This window comes from Bos indicus x Bos taurus, chromosome 6, assembly GCF_003369695.1.
Source record: "Bos indicus x Bos taurus breed Angus x Brahman F1 hybrid chromosome 6, Bos_hybrid_MaternalHap_v2.0, whole genome shotgun sequence".
Lineage (NCBI taxonomy): Eukaryota > Metazoa > Chordata > Mammalia > Artiodactyla > Bovidae > Bos > Bos indicus x Bos taurus.
In genome coordinates, this window is record NC_040081.1 from 39973182 (window position 1) to 39995574 (window position 22393).

General features: G+C 37.9%; 1 protein-coding gene across 8 annotated transcripts in view; it reads left to right on the top strand.

Annotated features, from left to right (window-relative positions):
- Positions 1 to 344: 344 nt before the first annotated feature.
- The window catches only part of SLIT2 (slit guidance ligand 2), a 404903-nt gene continuing 382854 nt past the window's right edge, over positions 345 to 22393 (top strand). For all 8 annotated transcript variants that reach the window (XM_027544143.1, XM_027544147.1, XM_027544146.1 and 5 more), the window contains exons 1-4: positions 345 to 1140; positions 3815 to 3886; positions 5019 to 5090; positions 17174 to 17245. In XM_027544143.1, the coding sequence (XP_027399944.1) occupies positions 962 to 1140; positions 3815 to 3886; positions 5019 to 5090; positions 17174 to 17245 (395 nt within the window). In that variant the 5' untranslated portion in view covers positions 345 to 961. The remainder of the gene's footprint in view (positions 1141 to 3814; positions 3887 to 5018; positions 5091 to 17173; positions 17246 to 22393) is intronic.

Consider the following 22393-nt stretch of genomic DNA (forward strand, 5'->3'; position numbering starts at 1 on the left):
TGGCCGGCTTGCCAGCCATTCCCTACTCAGTCTTAGCAGGAGCTCTCATCCTCAACTTGGCCTTTTGGATTTCCTCTGCCGTGGTTGTGACTAGTGGATGTTCTTGCCTGCTGTGGCGGTGCGATTGCCCTTTTGTCTTTTCTGCTTGACCTCGGGGAAGGCCCTCGTGCGGAGCGTCTCCAAGGACGCCGGGCGGGAGGCGGAATTGCCCATACATCCTTTAGCGAAGTGCATGTGACGGGGACCGGCTGGGGCTGCGGAGGAGCTGCAGGCCAGGGGGGGAGGCCGCGTGAGTGAGTCACGCCAGGAGCCCCGCAGCGCGGTTCCGCGCCCCCCCCCCCCCGCCCCGTCTGCGCGCCAGCCCTGTGCGCCCCCGCGCGCCATGTCCAGTCGTCCAGTGTGCTTCGCTCCCGGCCCGCGGGGCTCCTGCGCCTTGTAGTTTCGGAGAGCCCACTTTGATCGAGGCCACCGTTCCTACTGAGCCTCCTCCTTCTGTCTTATACAGTCCCCACTGGAATTGGATTTGCAGAGGGGATCGGTGGAATCGGATCACCTCAGTTCCACGCACAACTGGCCCCTGCATCTTCACGATCTTCATCAGCCGTTGCAAGCTTCAGGTCTCTTACAGCCAAGTTGATATTTGCCAGACAGCCGACGCGCGATCCGCTCCCCGCTGCTCTGTAGCCTTGGCCAGGCCAATTGATCTTCTGGACCTAAAGTTGCCCAAGGAGCGTCTGCCCTGCAGGAGAAGGGCGAGGGGAGCTGAGAGGCGTGTACCTGTGTCAGCTCTACTGCCTTGAATATTACTGTTACTTCTGTATTATTTTGTGCACGTTATCTGGACACTCTGGGTGGCTAGCCTCGAGCTAGGCACTGGGCCTCAGGCACCGCGCGGTTGGAGCAGAGGAACGAGCTAAAGAGAAACCCCTGGGGCCGGCGAGCTAGGAGGCGGCGGGGGAAGATGCACGGCGTCGGCTGGCAGACGCTGTCCCTGTCTCTGGGGTTAGTGCTGGCGATCCTGAACGAGGTGGCGCCGCAAGCGTGTCCGGCGCAGTGCTCCTGCTCCGGGAGCACAGTGGACTGTCACGGGCTGGCGTTGCGCAGTGTGCCCAGGAATATCCCCCGCAACACCGAGAGATTGTGAGTATGGGCTCATTCTCCCCCTTGGCCCTCCCTCCCATCGGGGTCGCGCAGCCCCTGTATCTAGACTGGAGGGACCCCGAGGCACAGGGACTTGTGCCTGGGGCAGCCCCCACTAGCTTTCCTCAACGCGCATCCTAGGCTTGAACTCTCTGGGAGGGCGCTGCCCAAGGAGGGGCGGGCCCGCTGACTACTGCGCTTGGTCCCTTCCTGCCGCTCTCGTCCCGCCACTCGCTGCCCTTTGCGGGCTGGTTCTCTGAGGCTGGGGAGGCGGGGAGATGAAGGAAGAGGACTAGAGTATGCCCGGGGCAAGGGAGACGCGACTTTGTTCCTTGGACTCCGTAAACTGAGTCACCTTGCGGTTGGAAACTCTCGCGGGTCGGTTCTGGGCTCAGTTCCGGCTCTTGTCACCGCGGGGTGGCGCGAGGAGAGGGGTTGAGGGGAAGGGGGTACTCAAATGAGAGAAACCTCTGCTCCCGGGCTTTGTGTCTCCCTCCTGGGGATGGAGGGAGAGGAGATGGGGTGTGGGGAGGCTGATCCCGCCCGGGGGCACTTCCACAGGCCACGGAAGGAAGGATGCCCCAGGATAGCGGCCCCGTGCAGCCCCCAGCTACTCTTCCCCCGCCTGCCACTTCCCGGGGGAGGAGGCGGCGGCGGAGAGCCCCAAGGGACGTGTCGGAGCAGGGAGACTTCCAGAGGCAAGACCGCGCGTCCCATCGACTAAGCGAAGTTGGGGCTGGCTGTCCAAACAAGGACTGGTCAAGGCGGGTCTGTCCGCTTTGGTAACCCCGCGGCCCTCGGCTGCCCCCTCCGGCCCTTCCTGCTGAGCCCCAGTGCCCCCTTTCCACCTTTCTGGCAGTTTCTGCGTCTCTGCGCGTGTCAGCAGCTCCCTTTCCTTCCTCTCCTTTCTTCGCGCTCTGCTGCCCGCAGACATCCCCGCCTCCCTGTCTCTGCGATCCCCTAATGAAGAAGTAATAGCAGAGCGGGTGATGACGGCCCACGCGCTGCTTGTGGGGCGCTTTCCGAGTTCAGGGAAGTGAAGCGTGGAGGCCTTTCTCTTTGTGAACGTCGAGGCAGCTGCCCCGGGGTCCGGGGCGCGCTTCCCTCGCTGTTGCGCGTGGGCCGGGCGGGGCAAGGAGGACCTGGGCGACGCTCCCAGGCTGCGCTCCCCGGGCCTCTGCGCCCGAGGCTGTGAGGGTGGAGGGCCGCGGAGGGGACCCGCTTGGACTCGCACGCCTCCACCCGCGCGGCTCCCAGCGCTTCGAGTCGATTTTATCCAACCCATTTCCCTCTCTCTCAGTTTAAAGTCGAGCCACTTCTTTCCCTTGCAAATGGCTCCCCCATCCCGAGCCTCACTGAGTCGACCCCTACTCGGTTTCTTCCCTCCTTCCCAGGCCCGCAGCGCTGGGCACGTTGCGGCCCTAGCGAAGGTGTCTTGTCAAAAATGTGATTTACCAAGTTTGCGTGGGATGGGGGCTTTAGGACTCAGGTTATGTCAGGTAGTTCGAAAAGGGAACAAACAATTCGATGGTGCTTTACTCAGCACGGAAAATGGTTTGGGGAGAAGGCAATGCAAAACTTTCGTCTTAGAGCTTGTCATTTCATGCTATTCAGAATGGTTTAAAGTTTAACCACTGATACGTCTTATTCAACAAAAGGGGAATGCATTTGGGGAAAAAATAAATATAGCAACTGAGTTTTAGGTACTTGAAAAAAATTTAGCCTTATGAAGGATTTATAAAGAATTTTCCGAAAATAGTTTACTCAGTGGCGGCTTATAAAATTATATTATTGACAACATAAGCACATTAAATATAGACCCCCAAACATGCTGTTTTAAAGTCAAGGTAAGGTTTACTTCCCTGAAGGGGAGAACGTTCAAACCGCAGCAAAGCCTGGTTTTACTTGAAATGATTGAAACCAGGGCAAGTTTAGATCTTGACCTAAGATGCCAGAAAAGGGGGTTGTGACTCTCAAGGAAACTGTGGTGCTGAAATCTGGACCAAAATGTCAGGGTCTGAATACTATTTCCATTATTGCCCTTGCTGGTAGTTTTCACTTTACAGTTCGCAGCGGGGGTTCCTGAACTGCAAATGAAGAGTTTAGTTTTCATACAAACATAGAATTGTTGGAAGGTAAATGCCTATAAATGCCAGTCTTTGAAGTGCAGTTCTTTTGATGACATTTTAACTTTATTCTTTGCCTTAGGAAGGTTAGCCACGGTGCCACCTAAGGATAGGGGTCTGAATTTTTTAAATTTCTCCCTGAATAATATTAGAAAATTGTTCATTTAACTTCCTGAAGGAAACTTTTTGGGAGTGTTCATAACAATTATAGTAAAAAGCAGAGTATCTGTGAAATGAATATACACCTCCTTATAAAAACAAAAATGAAAAGCACTCCCATACAGACACAAAAGAGAACTCTTGATAACAGAATCACTTCATTTTCTTGTCATATGCCGGTAAGCATAGACTGTGTAAACTTGTTAAGAATCATTTAAAAAATTTTCTTTCACAGATGACTTCCTTCTCCTTCCCTCTCTTTTACTTTGCAAACTAATAATTGGAACTGATCTTTTATCTCACAGTTCTTATTCAGTGTATATTTTTCTTTAACTAGATAGTGATAGAAATTAAATGGAATTTTCATTTTCTTACTTGTTTTCTCTTAGGGATTTGAATGGAAATAACATCACAAGGATTACCAAGACAGATTTTGCTGGTCTTCGACACCTAAGAGTTCTGTAAGTATGTTCGTCTGTGTTTTGGAGAATTATCATGTTTTTTGAGGTTGTGGATTTTGAATCATTACTGATCTCAGGTTTAAAATCTGTCTCAATGACAGAAACATAAAATTTTACCAGGCCTTGGTTTCCTTTCTGTTTATCAGTATACTACAATTTTTAATAAAAATGTAGACTTTTATTAAAGTTTAGGTGCAGGCCATAAAATAGTATTATGGAAATGACCTCAAATATTTGCTGTAACAACCCTAAGTGCTTATGCATATAAAAATGTAGCATAATTGCTTTCACAATATGAGTAATGTGAGACATTTGATATACTTTTAGGATTTGAGATTAACTAGAAAGAATTTAAGTGGGTCTGCATTTTATTATTGTTAATATAAAAATGTTCAGACTTTTCTAGCAATCAACACATATAAATATTTTCTAACATTAAAATAAAACAATCCAGGTTTTTGCAGAGTTCTTCCCACTAAAATATTTTGAATTGGTAATATTTTGAATTGTCTCTTGTATCTAATAACTTTGCAGCTTTTATAAAATTGTTGCAATGTGATTACTTCTTTGGGTGTTGTGAGTGAACCATCATTTGAGATTCAGTGTAATGTAAAACTTTTTTCTTACAAATTTTTAATTAAATTTAAATTTAATATTTATATTGCAGTGAACATATTCTTTTGATCATTGTGTGTTCTCTGTTTATTTTTAAAAGAAACATTTTGCCCTTGATGAATTCTTCCCATTTCTGACATATATCCATCAGTGAATTGAAGTCTATATATGATAAATTGTTGTATGTTGATTCTTTCAGTTAAGAACTCACTTGAAAACTAGCCATGAAAATTGTAGTATCAGGGGTTACTCCTCAAGATATACTATAGTTTAAGGTTCAGGATTCTGACTAAATTTTGTGAGAAACTGAATTAGTATTTTTTATGAAAGTTTTGTGATGAGGATACTATTATCCCTCCCTGACTCTTTTCATATATATCATTGTTAGATTTTGTATTGAATCTCAAACCAGAGCAGTATTTAATTTTGTAAATGGACAAGTTTTCAGTTGCTGAATTGAAACTTTTTCAGATAATGAGTGCTAACATTAAGACCCCTGTTATACTTTGCATTTCAGTCAGCTTATGGAGAATAAGATTACCACCATTGAAAGAGGAGCATTCCAGGATCTTAAAGAACTGGAGAGACTGTGAGTATTTTCAATTCCAAATTTATGACGACGTAACTATATTTTTAATAATACTTGCATTTCCAGGACCATGTCTTTAATTTCATGTCTTAGTCTGTAAATTTACAAAAACAAGAGGTTGAATTAGTGATTTTTAAACTAATTTAAAATTAGAAATTATAAATAGTACTAATTTGTGATAAAGTTCAAAAACAGACTTACTTTCCTGACACATTTACTTCCTTGGTAACCATTGCTTTGGTACTTAGAGATGTACGTTTTTTCTTATTGTTGATCTAGTTTGTTTTATTTGCTTATGGGAGGAAAGGTGGTGGTTTTATTTGCATTAATGGGGCATTATAAAACAAAGTTTTGCTGATAATTATTTTAGTTCCCATGATGTTGCTATGTGTGTCATTAATGGCATTGGAAGAAATATTTAAAGTTCTTAATGTTATAAAGATTTGCTTTCTGATATTTAACACTTGTGAATATTTATTTCATTATTTTATATTAGCTTTCTAAATATTCTTTTTGCTGGAAAAAGCATTTAAGGATAAATGGAAGTAAGAATTACTTTATCACAGCATGTCATATAACATTAATTGTTGTTTTTCCAAGAAGATCAAATGTGGACTTCAGAATTTAAAATGTATTTTTTTTTAAATTTCAGACACAAAGTCTTATGGATTGATATATATTACTTGAGAATCATTATTATTTTAGGCCTATGTGTATATGTACAAAAGACAGAAGCCTCTGTCTGAAATAATTAAGGTAAAATACACAATTTGTTACTTGAAATATGAATTATATATCTCCATATGTCTTGATAATTCAAGTTTAGTAGCTTTGCATTTCTAAGGCCAAATAATGGCTCTATTAAAAGTACCAACAATTATTTTAATAAGTTCTCTTGTCTGTTTTAAGAGGCACTGTAGGTAAAAATAAAAATTTTATTTAAAATAGTGAGAGATGAAGTTCATTTTGGGTATAGCACATACTGATTCACTGGGCCCTAGTACAAAAGTTAATTCAGTATAATTGTAAGTAAAAAAATGACTTGTCAACTTCTAAGTTATTTGTAAATAGAAGCTACACTTATAACTTAAAGTTAAATACAGATATATCTAATTTATTTATAAAAATTTTCTCCATGAACAATATTACAATAAAGGGATATATTTGTGGAACTCAAAATAAATGTAAAGTCACTACTTAAAGCTAGTTTTGGGAAGGAAATAAAGATAAGGTAAACATTTGGTTACTTTTATAACAAAGTTCATAAGTTCATAATCTATCTCAGTATATACAAATACTCTGAAAATATTTATTCTTTGATCTCTTTTGTGACTACCTCACTACTAGTGAGTACTTGACAAATTTATTTTTAATTCATCCATTGAAACTAAGCATTAATATAATTTAAATGTTTGTTAAGATGAAGAGATAATTTAAAATTATCATTTAAACATTAATAGTTTTTTCATCAATAACATATTTATTCATGTATATGTGTGTGTGTTTAGGATTTATATATACATGTGAGATATATATGTCTATATTTTATGTTTTTTTTTCTTGAACAACTTTGACCTTGAAGGATTCTCAGTGGCTTTTCATGAAGTCTCTATTTGGTTTATTTTGTAATTTTAAGTGTTTTCAGAAACACTGAAACAAAACAAACTTTTTCATTATTTTTCAAGCCACTTTGGAGTATCGTTTGAACTTTCATTTTGAAAAAGTTAACTTTTCCTAAAATTTATTAACCAGATACCTTATGATCTGAAATTCAATTAAAGTTGTAAGTAGGTGCTATTTTTTGACTTTGACTTCCCCTGGGAGTGTCACTTCATCTTACAACAATTTTCTGTTCTATGAAGATGCAGCAAGATGTTTCAGAGTGGGAGGAGGGTTTGTAATTTTGAATGAAAACTAATATATATGCAGGACTTCTTTAAATCACCCCAGCTGTTGGCTGAGAGCAAATATTTCATATTTGTGAGGAAAAGCTGAGAAAATTCCTTTTGTTTACAACTGCCAAGTCCATCTGATGGAAACACATTGTTATCTGACAGCCAATTCATCTCCTTGGGACTCTGGAATTTAAAACCATTTCTTAGGAACACTTTTCAAATATTTATTTTTTTTTTAAATACATTAAATGGCAAACAGTTTTGCTAAAGAATGCATTCACGTTATTGTGAAGTAAACTTTTATATTTTGTTCAGTATATTAATTAAAAAATAAAATTTTAAAAAGCTACCCAAAGAGTTCTATAATCAAATTACTATGGCATTATAATGATATAATTATGGCATACATTTTTATTGTAGTAGGTGATGTCATTAACATTGCACAGATTGCTTCCCCTCCCAATAGTTGCAAGAGACAATGTAATAAATGGGAAGTAACCAGTGAATTAACTTTTAAATAATTATATCTCATGTGAATTTATATGTTTTTGGCACCTTGAATCTGAAGTTTAAATTCAAATTCCAAATTATGAAAAGGTCTATAAATGCAAGTTTATGTTGTAAATGCCATTTACACTACATATGTATATATAGCAACTTAACTTTCATTCTTTGTGTAAAGAACAAAAATAAAAACATTAACATTATTTGTGTGCAATTTATGGTTTTAAGTTTGTTTTTCCATTTTAAAATGATAAAATCAAAACAATTCCAAATGATATTTTGTGAATATTTCAAAATTCTAAGTTTTTTCTTTTTATTTTTTGTTGATAGAGTTTTAACTTGATCTAGAGAAAGAAGACATCTGAGAACAGAAGATAAGAGCAGTTCCTTTTAGAAATCCGACTTTTAATCTCTAAGAAACAGGGTCATTTTATCAGATTGAGTTTAATTTTAGTATAGGATAAAAAAATCATTATTGTTAAAACATTATAGGTACAAAAGAAACACTTTTTTTTCCATTTCAAAGAATTGATGGAACTCAAGGTTATCAGTCAAAATACCAAGAACTAGATGGGAATTAAAATCATCTGTCTTTTCCTCTTTCCTTTTTTCCTTTCCTCTCTCACTGCCTCACTGCCTCTCACTCACTTCTTTGTATTGTATAGAAAACAACATCAGATGATACGATGATCAGACTGTGGTTATGAATCATCATAAAAAGAATAAGTTTTAATCACACCTACACACTATGAGCACACAGTACATCCACTTGTGACAGTTTCCTACGATGCCCCTTGACCTAACATGTGCCTGGCAGATTCCTGTGGGTGCTCTGTGTTGCCAGTAGTACTTGCTTATCTGGGATGAGAATGAAGCCGTGAGAATGTGCCTGATGTTGATTGCATTAACAGGTCTCATACTGCATTACAGGTCTCATATTGTTTAATCAAACGTTCAAATGAAAGCTGATATAGTTAAGTGACTAGATATTCAATGGAAGTTAATTTAGGGAAAACAGATAAGCTATAGTGAAGAATTGGAGCATTTAAGAATTAAACTTCATTATACTTAATAGATGGAGAAGGCAATGGCACCCCACTCCAGTACTCTTGCCTGGAAAATCCCATGGACAGAGGAGCCTGGTAGGCCGCAGTCCATGGGGTCGATAAGAGTGGGACAAGGCTCAGCGACTTCACTTTCACTTTTCACTTTCCTGCATTGGAGAAGGAAATGGCAACCCACTCCAGTGTTCTTGCCTGGAGAAGCCCAGGGACGGGGGAGCCTGGTGGGCTGCCATCTATGGGGTCGGTGGGCTGCCATCTATGGGGTCGCACAAGAGTCGGACACGATTGAAGCGACTTAGCATTAGCAGCAGCAGCATACTTAATAGAAGATACATGTGTATATCTGCAATAAAGTCTCCATACAAAATTGTTAATTCAAACTACTTCTTGGCTAGTGGGTAATGTGTTAGAAGGCTGAAAAAAATCACACTGGGACCCATGACTTTTCTCTGCAGGTGTAAAGTTCCATTATTCACTTATGTCTTACAGGATTATGCTGAAGTAATTAAAGTTCTATTTTATGGCATTTTAGAGAGACCCAGGCCATTTTGGGGCTTCCCAAGTGGCGCTAGTGGTAAAGAACCCATCTGTCAGTGCAGGAGACATGAGAGATTCAGATTTGATCCCTGAGTCGGAAAGATACCTGAAGGAGGGCGTGGCAAACCATTCCAGTATTCTTGCCTGGAGAAGCCCATGGACAGAGGAGCTTGGCAGACTATAGTCCATAGTGTTGCAAAGAGTCAGACATGACTGAAACGACTTAGCAGGCATGCATGCACGCCACTCAGTATTTCACTACTGTGAAACATCTGCTTTTATACGTTCCTTGACAACACAAATGGAAGAGTATGAGAAAGGTTTTGAAATTTTTTAAGTTTGTCCAAAAAAATGGTAGGGCATTTTGCCCTAAATGCAATAAACACTTATAATACAAAATAAAATTCATATATGCTTACATTACATTAGTGAGAACCAGTAGCATACCATCGAAAACCTTGGATATTAGGTCTTTCATTAACTTAATAATATCTTACACGCTTACAATAACGAAATTGCACAAGTGATAAAGCCAAAGGCTTGGGTTGTACTTTTGTTCCTATCAGTAAAGTGTAATGGCGTTCTTAAGACAATATTTCTTTAAACATTCTAAATTTTTGTATCTTTGGATTTCAGATTACCTTTTTTTTTTTTTTACTAGCTGTGTCATTTGATACTCATTTTTGCTTGAATAAAAGAGTCCTAAAAACATTATTATAATGAAGCCATTGCAAAACCTGTTCACTTGTCTATTTTAGTTTCTACCAAGTAGATACAAAAAAAAAATAACTCAGTTTAGAAAAGTCTTTACAATAGAGCCTAAGTTTGACTACACACTTTACTCTCCCTAAAGGATATCTCAAAGGCACATGTATTTTTTGAAGGTGGCGTTGAGTTATTTCTCCCTGGGTGTGCACACCATTTATAGGCATGTGACAGCTAGTGTGAAACTAAGGAACTCCAACACTCTAGAATTTTGGTTGTAGGTCGCTACCCATTAGTTCAAGCAGAGAATGTGTTGTGGAACAGATCCGAGGGAAGTCTCCCCTGAACCCTTGCTCATTAGGGATGTGGAGAATCCCTCTTCTAACTCATCCTGCAAGTTTGTAGGCAACACATAACACATTCTTTTCCTTGAAGTAACGGTACACTAACAGTGCTAATCTACTTGGAAAAGAATGCAAGCTCATCATAGTTTCTGGCACCTTTATACTCAAGTTTAAAGTGACTGCAGTTATTTTCTTGGGAAAGTCTCTATAAAGAACATCTCAAACTCGGTAAAGAAGCTTGGTATGTACATTGTAGGAGATAAATCATGCACCTCGATGCTCAATGTGAATTGCTTTATCTGTGATAGCCATTAAATGTCCAATTATTCTTGCCTGTTTATAAGTGATAGTGAACTATTTTAAATTGCATTTACATCTTAGAAGGCTTTAATGCAAGTGCACTGTTGAAGTTTAGCAGAACATTGAATCTGTCTGAGAGGGTTTCTCATACAACTTTTTTTAATGGGCCTTGAAGTTGAACGGTGGTGAGAAGTTCTGTTTGCTCTTTGTGGAGCGTTTTATAAATTCTGCAGTGGCAATGCTGTTTATTTTTCCCACATCTGTTTTGGGCTCATCCTTTGTAACAGTGTTTGCTGGATGCTGTGGCCTTTATATCTCCCTTGAAATGAGTAGTTTAGTTTGCACTGTTACAATGTATTTGTGGAAGCAACCAATGTCAAATATTTTAGGTTGAACTCCTGTCTTTCATTCCTGTTGGATACCCTTCTGCTTGAATTATGCCTTCTAAACTGAATTTTACAACTTAACATGGGATGAGAGACTTTTCTACATGAACTTTACATATATTGCTCTTACCTGTTTCAGAGCAATTTATATCTGCTGGACTGGAAGGAATGTTGGTGAAAACATTTTCAGAGTGAGATTTTAGTAACAGTTTGGATTTGGTTTTAATGCAGTTGGAATTTTTGCTTTAAGATAACATCAACAGAAAATTACTTGTTTTCTTGGCAGTGTCCATCTCCTCTGAATGCAGGTGGGACTCCATCTCTTAGCTGTCGTTCTCCTCATTGTAGATAATCTAGCCTCCCCTCGGTAAAAACACCTTGTAATTTTATATGCTATTGCCTGGTGTCCAATGGAACGTTGGCAAATACTCACCGGTTTTACTGTTGATTGTGCTTTTTAAATAGATACGATCTCTTCTCCTTACCTTTAAAACATTACATGAGAGTAAATACTTGATTTCTGTTCCATTGTGAGATCTTGATCAAATTGTCTTATCTTTGAAAACTGCATTTTTGGTCATCATTAAAGGAGACAGTTATTATATCTCATAGCAACGGTATGTAGTTTCAGTAAGATAATGCATGTATTTTCACAAAATACTTGATGCAGAGTTGGAACTTTTTATTATTACAAATTTCAACATCTCCTTTCCTGTTTTTCAGAAACTGAGTTTTGGAAATACTTTATCTTTTTGAGCTAATAAAATGTGTCTATAATAAATCTGACTTTTAAATATTCATATTTACTATCATTTTCCTTCTGATTTTCTTCTTATAGCATATAGTCAATAGAAGAGATGTGAAGAAAGTGCAAAGCCTTCTCCAGATTTTTTTTCAGAGTATTTATCAGAATCGCTCTGAACATATAGAGACTATCAAGAAGTAAGGGGAGTGAAGAGGAAGCAACTTTTTATTAATAAATTTTTATCTCTTACCATGGAGCATAAAGGGTGAAAATACTGATACTGCCAAAAATATAGTTTATCTAATACTTGCTAAATGTTAAAAATCTTTGCTTTAAAAATGTTAGCATAAAAGACAAATGGAAATTTACCTGAGAAGAAGACATTTATGTATGAGAAACGGGAGACTGTAAATGATAGACTTTTAAAGGCAGTGTTCGTCAAATACTTGTTTCAAATCAGGTGCATTGTAAATGTATCACATTTACAGTGATAGGTAAATATGGGACTTTCTTACTAGCTTAGGTAAAATCGTTTTCATTTTACATTTTGGATTGGGGTGAAGGTTGCAAATGTTAATTGGATTGAGGAGGAAGTTGAAAGAAGATCTCCAACCTATAATGATGGATAAGTAACAGGAGTGGGTGGCAGATAATAATCTGAAACAAAGCTTTTCAATAATGCCCTTCAAGTTGAGCTGTTAAGAATCTGCATTTCAGAGGCCTGTGGTTTTTAGTGTGGTACAGAAAGATCATTCATCTCACTGAAGGCCACCCAGAGGAAATGGTTACTGGGATCTCTCATCTTTTCCCTAAAGGAATGTGTCTCAGAGACTCATTACACACCTTTCTGAAACCATGACTTTCCAACCAGAGAATTTTTAGTCCTGAGATCCTGTAGGCAGATTCCATCTAGTTAGTGATGACATAGGAGCTGAATATCATTGAATCTCTGTTATGTGTCCTTGGACACAATTGAATATCCTTGCTGGAACAGTTAGAAATTGACCCACCTGATCAGCTTAATGCTGCTAATTTTTGTTGGCTTCATAAATCCTCCTCTGAGATGCCCTTAATTCACTACATGCTGTTTATCTGTTCTTGGACTATCAGATTTTAACTTCTTTAACACATTTGCATTAGAGTTATTATTATGATGCTCTTCAAGCTACTAAGAAGTAGTTTGTAGTATTGGAAGAAGCCAGGCTACTTTTTCTCCAGCTCTGTTTAGAAATTATTATGCACCTTGATAGTCTTTTTTTTTTAATTTAAATTTATTTTAATTGGAGGCTAATTACTTTACAATATTGTATTGGTTTTGCCATCCATCAACATGAATCTGCCATGGGTGTACACGTGCTCCCCATCCTGAACCCCCTCTCCCACCTCCCTCCCCGTATCATCCCTCTGGGTCATCCCAGTGCACCAGCCCCAAGCATCCTGTATCCTGCATTGAACCTGGACTGGCGATTCGTTTCATATATGATATTATACGTGTTTCAATGCCATTCTCCCAAACCATCCCACCCTCGCCCTCTCCCACAGAGTCCAAAATACCGTTCTATACATCTTTGTCTCTTTTGCTGTCTCACATACAGGGTTATCGTTACCATCTTTCTAAATTCCATATATATGCGTTAGTATACTGTATTGGTGTTTTTCTTTTTGGCTTACTTCACTCTGTATCTTTAACATAATTTCGTATTTTAAAAAATACTCTTTAGTTTAAAGATTTAATTCCTGGTCATTGTAGAAAGGAACTCTGCTTTAATTTTTTTCCTTTATTGAATATTTTGGGAGAGTTTCACTTTGTATTGTAATGTTTGCATTTCCATTTATTCTTGGTACTGATGGAAGAGGAAATAGAAGACTAGGAACCAAAAATGTATTGGTATTCTTTTTAAAAAAGTGCAACAATACTGTTTTTCTATTCATGTTATCACTTCACCTGTTACCTACCTTTTTTCATATGACATTACCTTGCTTGATACACATGGTTGGTTTAGACACATGAAGATCATTTATAATAATTTTCATTATATAGTGATAAATTACTTGAATTTTAAGAAAAATATTTTATACACATTTTCATTTTTATTTCAACTTTAGGTATTTTAAATAGATATTTAAAATAGTGCACTGACTAGAAAGCTAGTTTCTTTTTAAATAAAGCTTGATGTTTTATTTCCAGGTGATCCATTCATAGATATTTAAGAAGTGGGCTATGTAAAACTATGTTTTGCCCCAACCCACCCCCCACCCCCCAAAAAAAAGAAAGATTGCTGAAAGGGAAAGTTGAGGACTACATTATTTTGAATTATTATTTAGGGATGTTTAGACTGTGTCTCTTTGAAAGGAGTGATTCAGGGGGTATGTTCTGGAGTCAGCCCACCTGAATTTAGATTCTAGCTCTACTTTCTATGAGCTCTGTGCCTCCCTCCGAAATAGCAGTGGCACCTACTTATGGGGTAGAATGAATGTGATAATTCATGCGAACTTCTCAGAACAGTGACTGTCACCTGGTAAGTTTAGTATGTGTTAGCTGTTATTTGGAGAAGGAATTAGGAACCTCTTAAGCATATGAAAAGAAATGAGAAAAGACACTGCTTGCCCTCTTATCTGAATTGCTTTCTTTCTTACAATATCTGAAATTGTGTGGACCCATTAACACGTAATCTAGTGGCAGCTCTCAGTCACTTGGATATCTGAATTTGTTTCAACATATAGAATTCCTTCCAGTTTCTAGATTATGTTGAGAAAGGCATGACAGGGGGAAGTTAAAGGAAAGGAGGCAGTTGCTCTATAGGGCTCATGAAAGTAGGTTTGGTCGTGGGACTTTGATTATCTGGAGAGGGGCATAAAACCTAAGGCATGTACCTTAGAAAACATGTCTGGAGAAAGCTGGCTGAACATAAAATGCACATGCTAGGGTTTTGCCAAACTATATCAAAATGCAAAGAGCAGTTTGTTTTTATTCAGCATTTCCTAAGAACCTAGTAAGTGCCAAGGAAGAGGGAAGGAAATATGAAAACATAGATACAGTGTTTACAGGGTTTCCCCATTGGGTGGCTCAGCAGTAACGAACCACCTGCAATTCAGGAGCTGCAGGTTTGATCCCTGGGTCCAGTATCCTTGCCTGGAGAATCCCATGGACAGGCTACAGTCCATGGGGTCGCAAAGAGATGGACATGACTGAAGCGACTTAGCACACAGCACGTAGTCTTTACGCTTGAAGAGCTTACAGTGTAGTGGGACTCAGACATTTATGTGAATTAATGTTTTGAGTAATATAGTGTTAGGGACTCTTGCTTATCAAATACTAGAGGCAAATGCAGACACAGACAAGGGAGGAACCAACTTTACGTAGGAGAATCAGGGGAATTACACAGAGGATGTTAGAAAGGATCCTTTGGAGAAAAGGGAAAACTCCATGCAGAGATTTGCCTCTGTGAGGGCTGGGGACCTGAAGAAACGTCCTTCTTTTGGTTGGAGACTCATGGACAATGTTTGTTCTCCAGTGGTTTGGATCAGATTATGAAAGCACATCACTGTAATTTTAAAAATTGGGATTGCCTCTCTGGGAAATGGGGAGTCTTTCCTAGAAAAATTCTTATTACCACTGTTGTGAATATTTGTAATTATTTTTTCAGACATAAATATAACAATATCATAATTAAATTATAGTTCATTGAAAGTGTATAATAGACTCTGGGAGTCCTCGTACCTAAGAATTATGCCTGGCAAAGAAAAAAATAAAAGCTTTTGATTTAACTTTACATTAATCTTGTTGTGTGCTTTATTCATCAAAAAAATAAAATTAGTGTAAGTGAAAAGTTTACCTTTTCACTACTAATTTTATGATTTTACCTCTGATTGTCTCAACATACATTTTTGTGAGCTATATACATTTTATTAAGTTCTGAGCATTTATCTATAGATGACTAACCTCTTAATAATATGAGTTATATAACAAAAGATGGTAAGCATAATCATCATTGCCTCATGGCATTTTAGACTTGGAAGAAGTTCTGAGGTTCACTTGATCCAACTTTTAACCTAATGCAGAATTTTTATTACATTGTTGCAGGGAAAAAATGCATAGTCTCTGCTTGAATAATGTGGATAATAATAATAATAATAAAATAAGAGTTGAAAGCTTCCTAAGGCTGTTCATTTCTTAATATCTTTTGTACTTACAAAGATCTTCCTTATAATCATCTATCAATGCTTTGTTAAAAGTTAAAATTACTAGCACCATTTCTACACTCTAGACACTAAATGAGTGTAATTCTATTCCCATCTGATGACCGTTTGAATACATTATCGTTTAAAAGAGGGTAAGATTGATATGCCCTCTTTTCCTGTCCCCTTAACATTTATTTTTAAGACAAGAAACACCTCAAGTATCTTCAGTGTGACTTTACTTTCTGGATATTTTTGCTCTCCTCTAGAACTATTGTGTCAGTCACTCAGTTATGTTCGACTCTTTGAGATTCTGTTGACTGTAGCCTTGTCAGGCTCCTCTGTCCAAGGGATTCTCCAGGCAAGAATATGGAGTGGGTTGCCATTCCCTTCTCCAGGGTCTTCTTGAACCTGGGTCTTCTTCATTGCAGGCAGATTCTTTACTGGCTGAACCACCAGGGAAGCCCAGCAACTTATAAATCATTAAAGTGTGCATTTTACATCATCTTATCATCATTTTATTTAAATTTGGAAAAAGGATAGACATTTATTTTGACTGAAATGTTAAGTTGTACACTTAAAATGAATGGGATTGGGAAATTCGTACATTGGGGCTAGAATTTGCCACTCTTCTCTAAGTGTTTATAATCCGAAAGAACTTAGTTATATAGTGCACGCGTACTGAGTTGCTTCAGTCATGTCTGACTGTGCAACCCCATGAACTATAGCTCGCCAAGCTCCTGGGCTTAAATTGAGTTAGGGTTGCAATCAAATTCTTTTCTAAAACATTTAAAACATCCCAATATCAGTTAAACATTTTTAGGAAAAACATTACTTAAACATTTTTGCCCTCACTGTTAATTGTAACAGCCTTATTCAGTTGAGAGTAAAGAACTGTGGATTGCAGTTTTCTTCTGATTTTGCCTAGAGGGATAAATCATGCTGACACTTTCTCATACGTTTTTGTGAAACTAAATGGAAAGGTTAAAAAAAATAGAAATTTCTGTCTCCCTTCAGTGACTTGGCTGAAGATTTAGGTCATTTGGGACAGAATATGAATTATTTTAGGGCACCGTTTAATACGATATTTCTGCTATATGTTGAGCTTGCTAAATATACATACTCACTAAACGAGTCCAGAAAGCCTTTTTCATTGTGTCTGTGCTGGTTGACTGATGTTGCAAGGGTTGTGGATATAGAGTTTAGGCCCCAGTAACCATCATCTGAGTAAGCACAATGGAAAATTGCTTTAAAGAATCTTGTAACAAAAGGTGTAACCAACTTTTGATTTGTAATGCTTGAATTCTCTTGAATGTTATTTCATTCTTTCTGAAATACAGGATGAGGCATGACACTACCCAATCACAGTCTCATTGTTGGGTACTTTCTATGTAACATGTGCTTTGTTTTGTTTTTCTCAAAAGGCGTTTAAACAGAAATCACCTTCAGCTGTTTCCTGAGTTGCTGTTTCTTGGGACTTCGAAGCTATACAGGCTGTAAGTAGACAGAAATAGTTATTGTTGCTATGTGTAGTACCTTGCGTTTTATTAAATGTATTTTGGATCTGTTTCCTTGTGCTTTCCTGGAATCTATTCACCAGTAGATTAATGGATTAAAAGTTTGTCTTTCTTTTCTTCTTTTTTTAAAACTTATGATTGGTTTTCCAGTGGGTCCAGTTCTTGTATTTGGTTAGCATTTACTGGTTCGTGTATGTGTTATTGCAGTTGTATTATTCTTTTTTGGTCTTGATGGGGGGATTTACCTAACTTCTTTATGGAAACTTTTGATTAAGTTCTGAAGGGAAAGATTGCCACTGTGCTTCCTTTTCAGAGGAAGTTGGCAGTGTATTCTTGTAAAGTTGGGATTCTTAATGTCTGCCTTTTTGATATTTGCTTCTATACTCGAATAGTCTTTATTAGTCTGGAAATACTATTATAAGGTATTTATAGAGGACTGTAAATTTCCTCTTAAATTTTCCTTTTAAAGCCAGAATTCCAAACTCCACGATATGAATGACTGTAGAGGGTTTCATATCAAATACGTCATCGACTGTTAATGGAAGTATTTCTTTGGAAGGAGTGTTAATGTGGGTTTTAGGCAGAATCAGTTTTTTCCTCCCTGGAATCCTTGTTCAGTGACCGAATGTGCAATAGTGAAAACACACTTTTGACAGCTCTTACAAGTAGGTTTTTAGCCATATGAATGATTTTGTGCAGATGGGAGATAAGCTGCAAAGTGTTGGGGAAATTAATAGCAATGGTTATCAGTGTTCTTGGATGTTGTGAAAAATCATTGGGATATACAGAATAAATTGCTCAGCTTGGTTTCCACCTGGATGGTTGCAAAGTCCCACATGTGGAGCCTGTGGGGAAAGTGAGGAGACTGCTTTTCCGACCTTGACTTTGTAGCCAAAGCTTTGTAACCTACTAGTTCAGTATTGTTATCAATTCCAGAAGTAGGAAGGGTCTTTTCCCACAGCCCTCCCCCACATCGTATCTCTGTTAGGATCTCTGTTAGGGCCTCCTGACACCTTGGCTCACTGTGGAGAGAATTTTCCCAGCAGGCAGAGGTAGAGCCAGTTACACACCAGGTCTTGTCTCTAGAGTCTGACTTTCCTGATTCTGTTCTTGTAAGGATAGCCAAAGCCGCCTAGCAGTATTTCTCTTCTGCTTTGTGTTCCCTGCTGATTAATTGGCTCAATTTAGGTAAATTTAAAAGAATCAAATAAAGAAACCTAGAGACTGCCTTTTTAACAAGAATTCTCTAAAGACTATTTTTACCAAAGACACTGGATGTAGGCTGTTATGAAGATTATGTGTATGAATATAAATTAATATTTATATTTAATTATTTGTACTTAGTTTCCAAGAATGGCTACAGAAGTGGTTTTAATAGTATTCTACTTTCTTCCTTAACTTTTTTTTGATTGTGGGGATGCTGAAGAATTGATTTCAAAGCTAGTATATAATGAGTGCTATTAAATTAATTTACTGCTATGCTAACGATGTGCATCTAAAACAATCCACATTGTCTAGAAAATTGTCTGTTGTCTATGTGGCCGTGAAAAAAATTTTTAATGGAATGATTGTTACGGCTAGAATTAAAATTATTAAGCTGAAGGGGGGAAATGTAGGAAATCACTTTAACACTGTCCCTGAGAAACTAGAATGTTTGATTTTTAGTTGGAGAGTATTTGATTAATTTTCTTTGGGTGGTATAATCTAGTGCAGAATCCCCTATCAGCAGATTATGTTCTGTTTAGCATTTGCCTCCTTTGACAATACCATGTAGTAGGCCAAGGGATTTTCACTTAGGTTATATTATGATTTTATAACCTTATGAAGTTACTTTTTGGAAGAAGACAACTTGATATCCTTAAGTAAATGAAAGAAACAGAACCCACGAAACTCTAAGGCAACATCTAGTGAGTAAAAAGCATGTTAAAAAATGGGGAAAACGGGCAGCTAGAAAATGAGTTATAATGTGCCTGTTTGGCTCAAAGGATTTCCCCTGGGAAGTAATGGAAGATAAAATTTTGTTTCTGATGTGGATCTGTAAGGACTCTGATGCTTTGATTTTCCTGAAGTTAAAGCTTGATGGCTTTATGTTCAATATTGCCTGGGATTTGACACCTGACATGGGCACTGGATACCCATGAAAACTTAGAGGTGTACATTTTTTCTGCCTCAGCAAATAGGAATCTATCTTCTTTTGAGTTGAGACACTGTTGTCTCACCCAAGTTAAATGCAGTGGATGGTTAACCATGATCTTTATCTTGAGAGGAAAGTTATCAGCTACCTGTGACCAGTTTTTTATGATGATGATCACTAATTGAATTAAACAACCACCAGTAAGAGTATGTAATAAATAAAGGAACAAAAGCTTGTGAAGTTAACTGCCTGGCTAGTTTAATTTCTAAGAAGATGGGTTCAAGTTCAAGTATTCTTCATATGATACAGGTGCCTAGTAGCTAACCCGAAACAAATGTTCTAACAGATGGAAAAATCGCACAAATCTACATGCAAAAATTGTCCTTTAAAATCTTCATTTTAAAATGAACTTTTATTTCACAAGAAGGATAAGTGACAGGACAAAGGATACAGATTTTGGACAAGCAGTATGTTCGGAGAGGGAAAATTTGACTGGTGGCTAATTTGCATATTAAGTGATCCACTGTTGCCCACCATATAATGGCAACCCACTCCAGTATCCTTGCCTGGAAAATTCTGTGAACAGAGAAGCCTGGTGGGTCACAGTCTATGGCATCACAAAGAGGCAGACACGACTGAGTGACTGAGTACACACACACACACGCAATTGCCCTACCATATAATTTAGTGGAGCCATTCTCATCTAGAATTCATGAAAGAAACAAATTTAGAATTTATTATCTCTAGTTCTTTTCCTAACTTATTTTATATTTTACCGTTACTTAATACTGTTGTTTCTAGATGCATAATCGATGAAAAACTTATTTTTATAGTTCACACACTGATGTTTGATTTTTATCATTGTTTGCTTAGATTAAATCTAGTCTGTTCCACTGGACGTTATACAGATTTTCTTTTTACTTCTGTAAGGAATAATCACCATTTGACTCTTGGCTGGAAATGAGATGCCAGGTGAAGAAGCACACATGCTTTTTTACAAAATTCTAAATGCAGTATAAAAGAAAAGGAGGGTACACTGTAAATGAATTATGATTCGACACGGTTAGTTGCTGCTAGCGGCCAAATATGCTTTTCCTTTGCTGTCTGCTCCGATTTCTCTTTGGACGGGTTGAGAGAGCACTCCGTGTTCAGGTCAAGATGTTTGCTCAGAAATAGTAGTACAGTTGCAGCTGTGTTTGCTGGAGCAGGAGACTAGTTTAAATAGCATTACCATTTATCCAGTCCATTAACAGAACTCTGTAAAATAATACCAACTCTGCATAAACTACAGGACAGTGTAATAAAATTACAAGCACTTGTTGACAGATGGAAAGTGTAAGTAAAGAAGAAAGAAAAGTGAAGGGCCATAGGTTGGAGGTTAAAAGAGACAGTACATAGTTTTCTTACTTAAGGAGATTCTCCATCCTCTCACTTGGCTCCTCCTCCAAAACCAGGATTGCATTTTTGTTATTAGTTTATTAAGAGTGGAGAACATGATTTTCTGAGCAATTCAGAGTGGGTTAACTGACAGAAGTACAGTGACTTTTGAAATGGTTGATTATGATGGAAATTTATGAGTAGCATATACAAATCTTCCTGAAAAGTATAACCTTAAAGGTGACTTGCCAGTGAGTGATTCACACTTTACAGCCTGAGTTTGCAGCTACTCATCTAGGCTCATTAGAGAGGCATTTCATTGGTAGTTCTGTGGTTAAGCATTTGGTTATAAATATTTGTTTTGTGGTTTTCCGTTTATTTCCTTGAGTATTATTATATTTACCCAGACTTCTAACATAAGCTTAAGTAGCCAAACCACGTTGCAGAAACTCATTTTTTTATTTGTATCTCTTGAGACAAAACAAAGCTAACAAATGAAAATAAATACATAGGTTCCAGTGATTCATTTTCTTTGCTTCTTTAAATGAAAACTCTTTATTTCTGGTTAACAAGTGGTGTTTCCCTAGTGAGCTTTGGAGCCATTAAATTATCTAACATTATAAATAGTATTTTTAAAGCCAAGAACTCTTTTTATGGCCTAGTGACTCCTTACCTGAGATAAACAGATTTTGAGCAATAAATTCAATTGGTCAGGTCACAATTCATTTGCTGTCAGATAGGATCTCAGATTCTCCAAATTGTTTTTTTGATAATAATTATTACAATTCTTTAAGAGGAAAACTTAATTTCTATTAAAATAAAAATTAGTTTGGGAAAGATAACAAATATATGATGAAGCTGCCCTTACTTTCCTTTCCTTTCTTATAAAAGGAGCCTTGGCTTTTGATTTTGGTTTTGAGGAGTTACAAGAGTAAGTATGCTTAATGTTATAAAGGTCTAGATAATTCAGAAAAATAGAAAAGTGGGAGTATAAATTATTCATGATGTCCCCACTCAGATATAACCACTAGTATACTTGTCAATTGTTAGTAGATTAGTTTTCTTTTTCTGTAATTATGCATATAAATACTGCAGTACCTGCATTACAAATACGTTTTTTAAATATCCCCAGGGTTTAGTATAAAGCTTGACCTTTAGAAAGCTCTCAGTAAGTGTTTGATGTATTGAATTAAATCTCTGTTGGGTTCAGGGTTTGTAACTTGAATGAGCAAATAGTAACACTGGGAAGACATTATGAATAATGGGGAACCAAATTAAATTTAAAGGATACCTTGGTTCATTAATGTTTATCCCCTTAGGTTTTCTAAACATTGAAGCGTCTATTGGTATGCACTGAAAAATCAAAATAATGTTTTCCACCTAAGCAAAAATATCTTAATTTACTATAATACTATACTTGTATAAAACTACCACCATACTCCCTCCCCTCCGCCGCCGTTCTCTGATGCCAGTTAAGTCTCAGGATTCTTGGATTCGAGGATAAAAGTAGAAGACAAGCATGGTGCCTGTGTCAGAATTCCTCCTGAGTTAATTTCTGCCAGCTCTGATTAAAGTGTGGGCTCCTAGAGTGTCAGGTGTGTAGTCTCCTGCTTCAT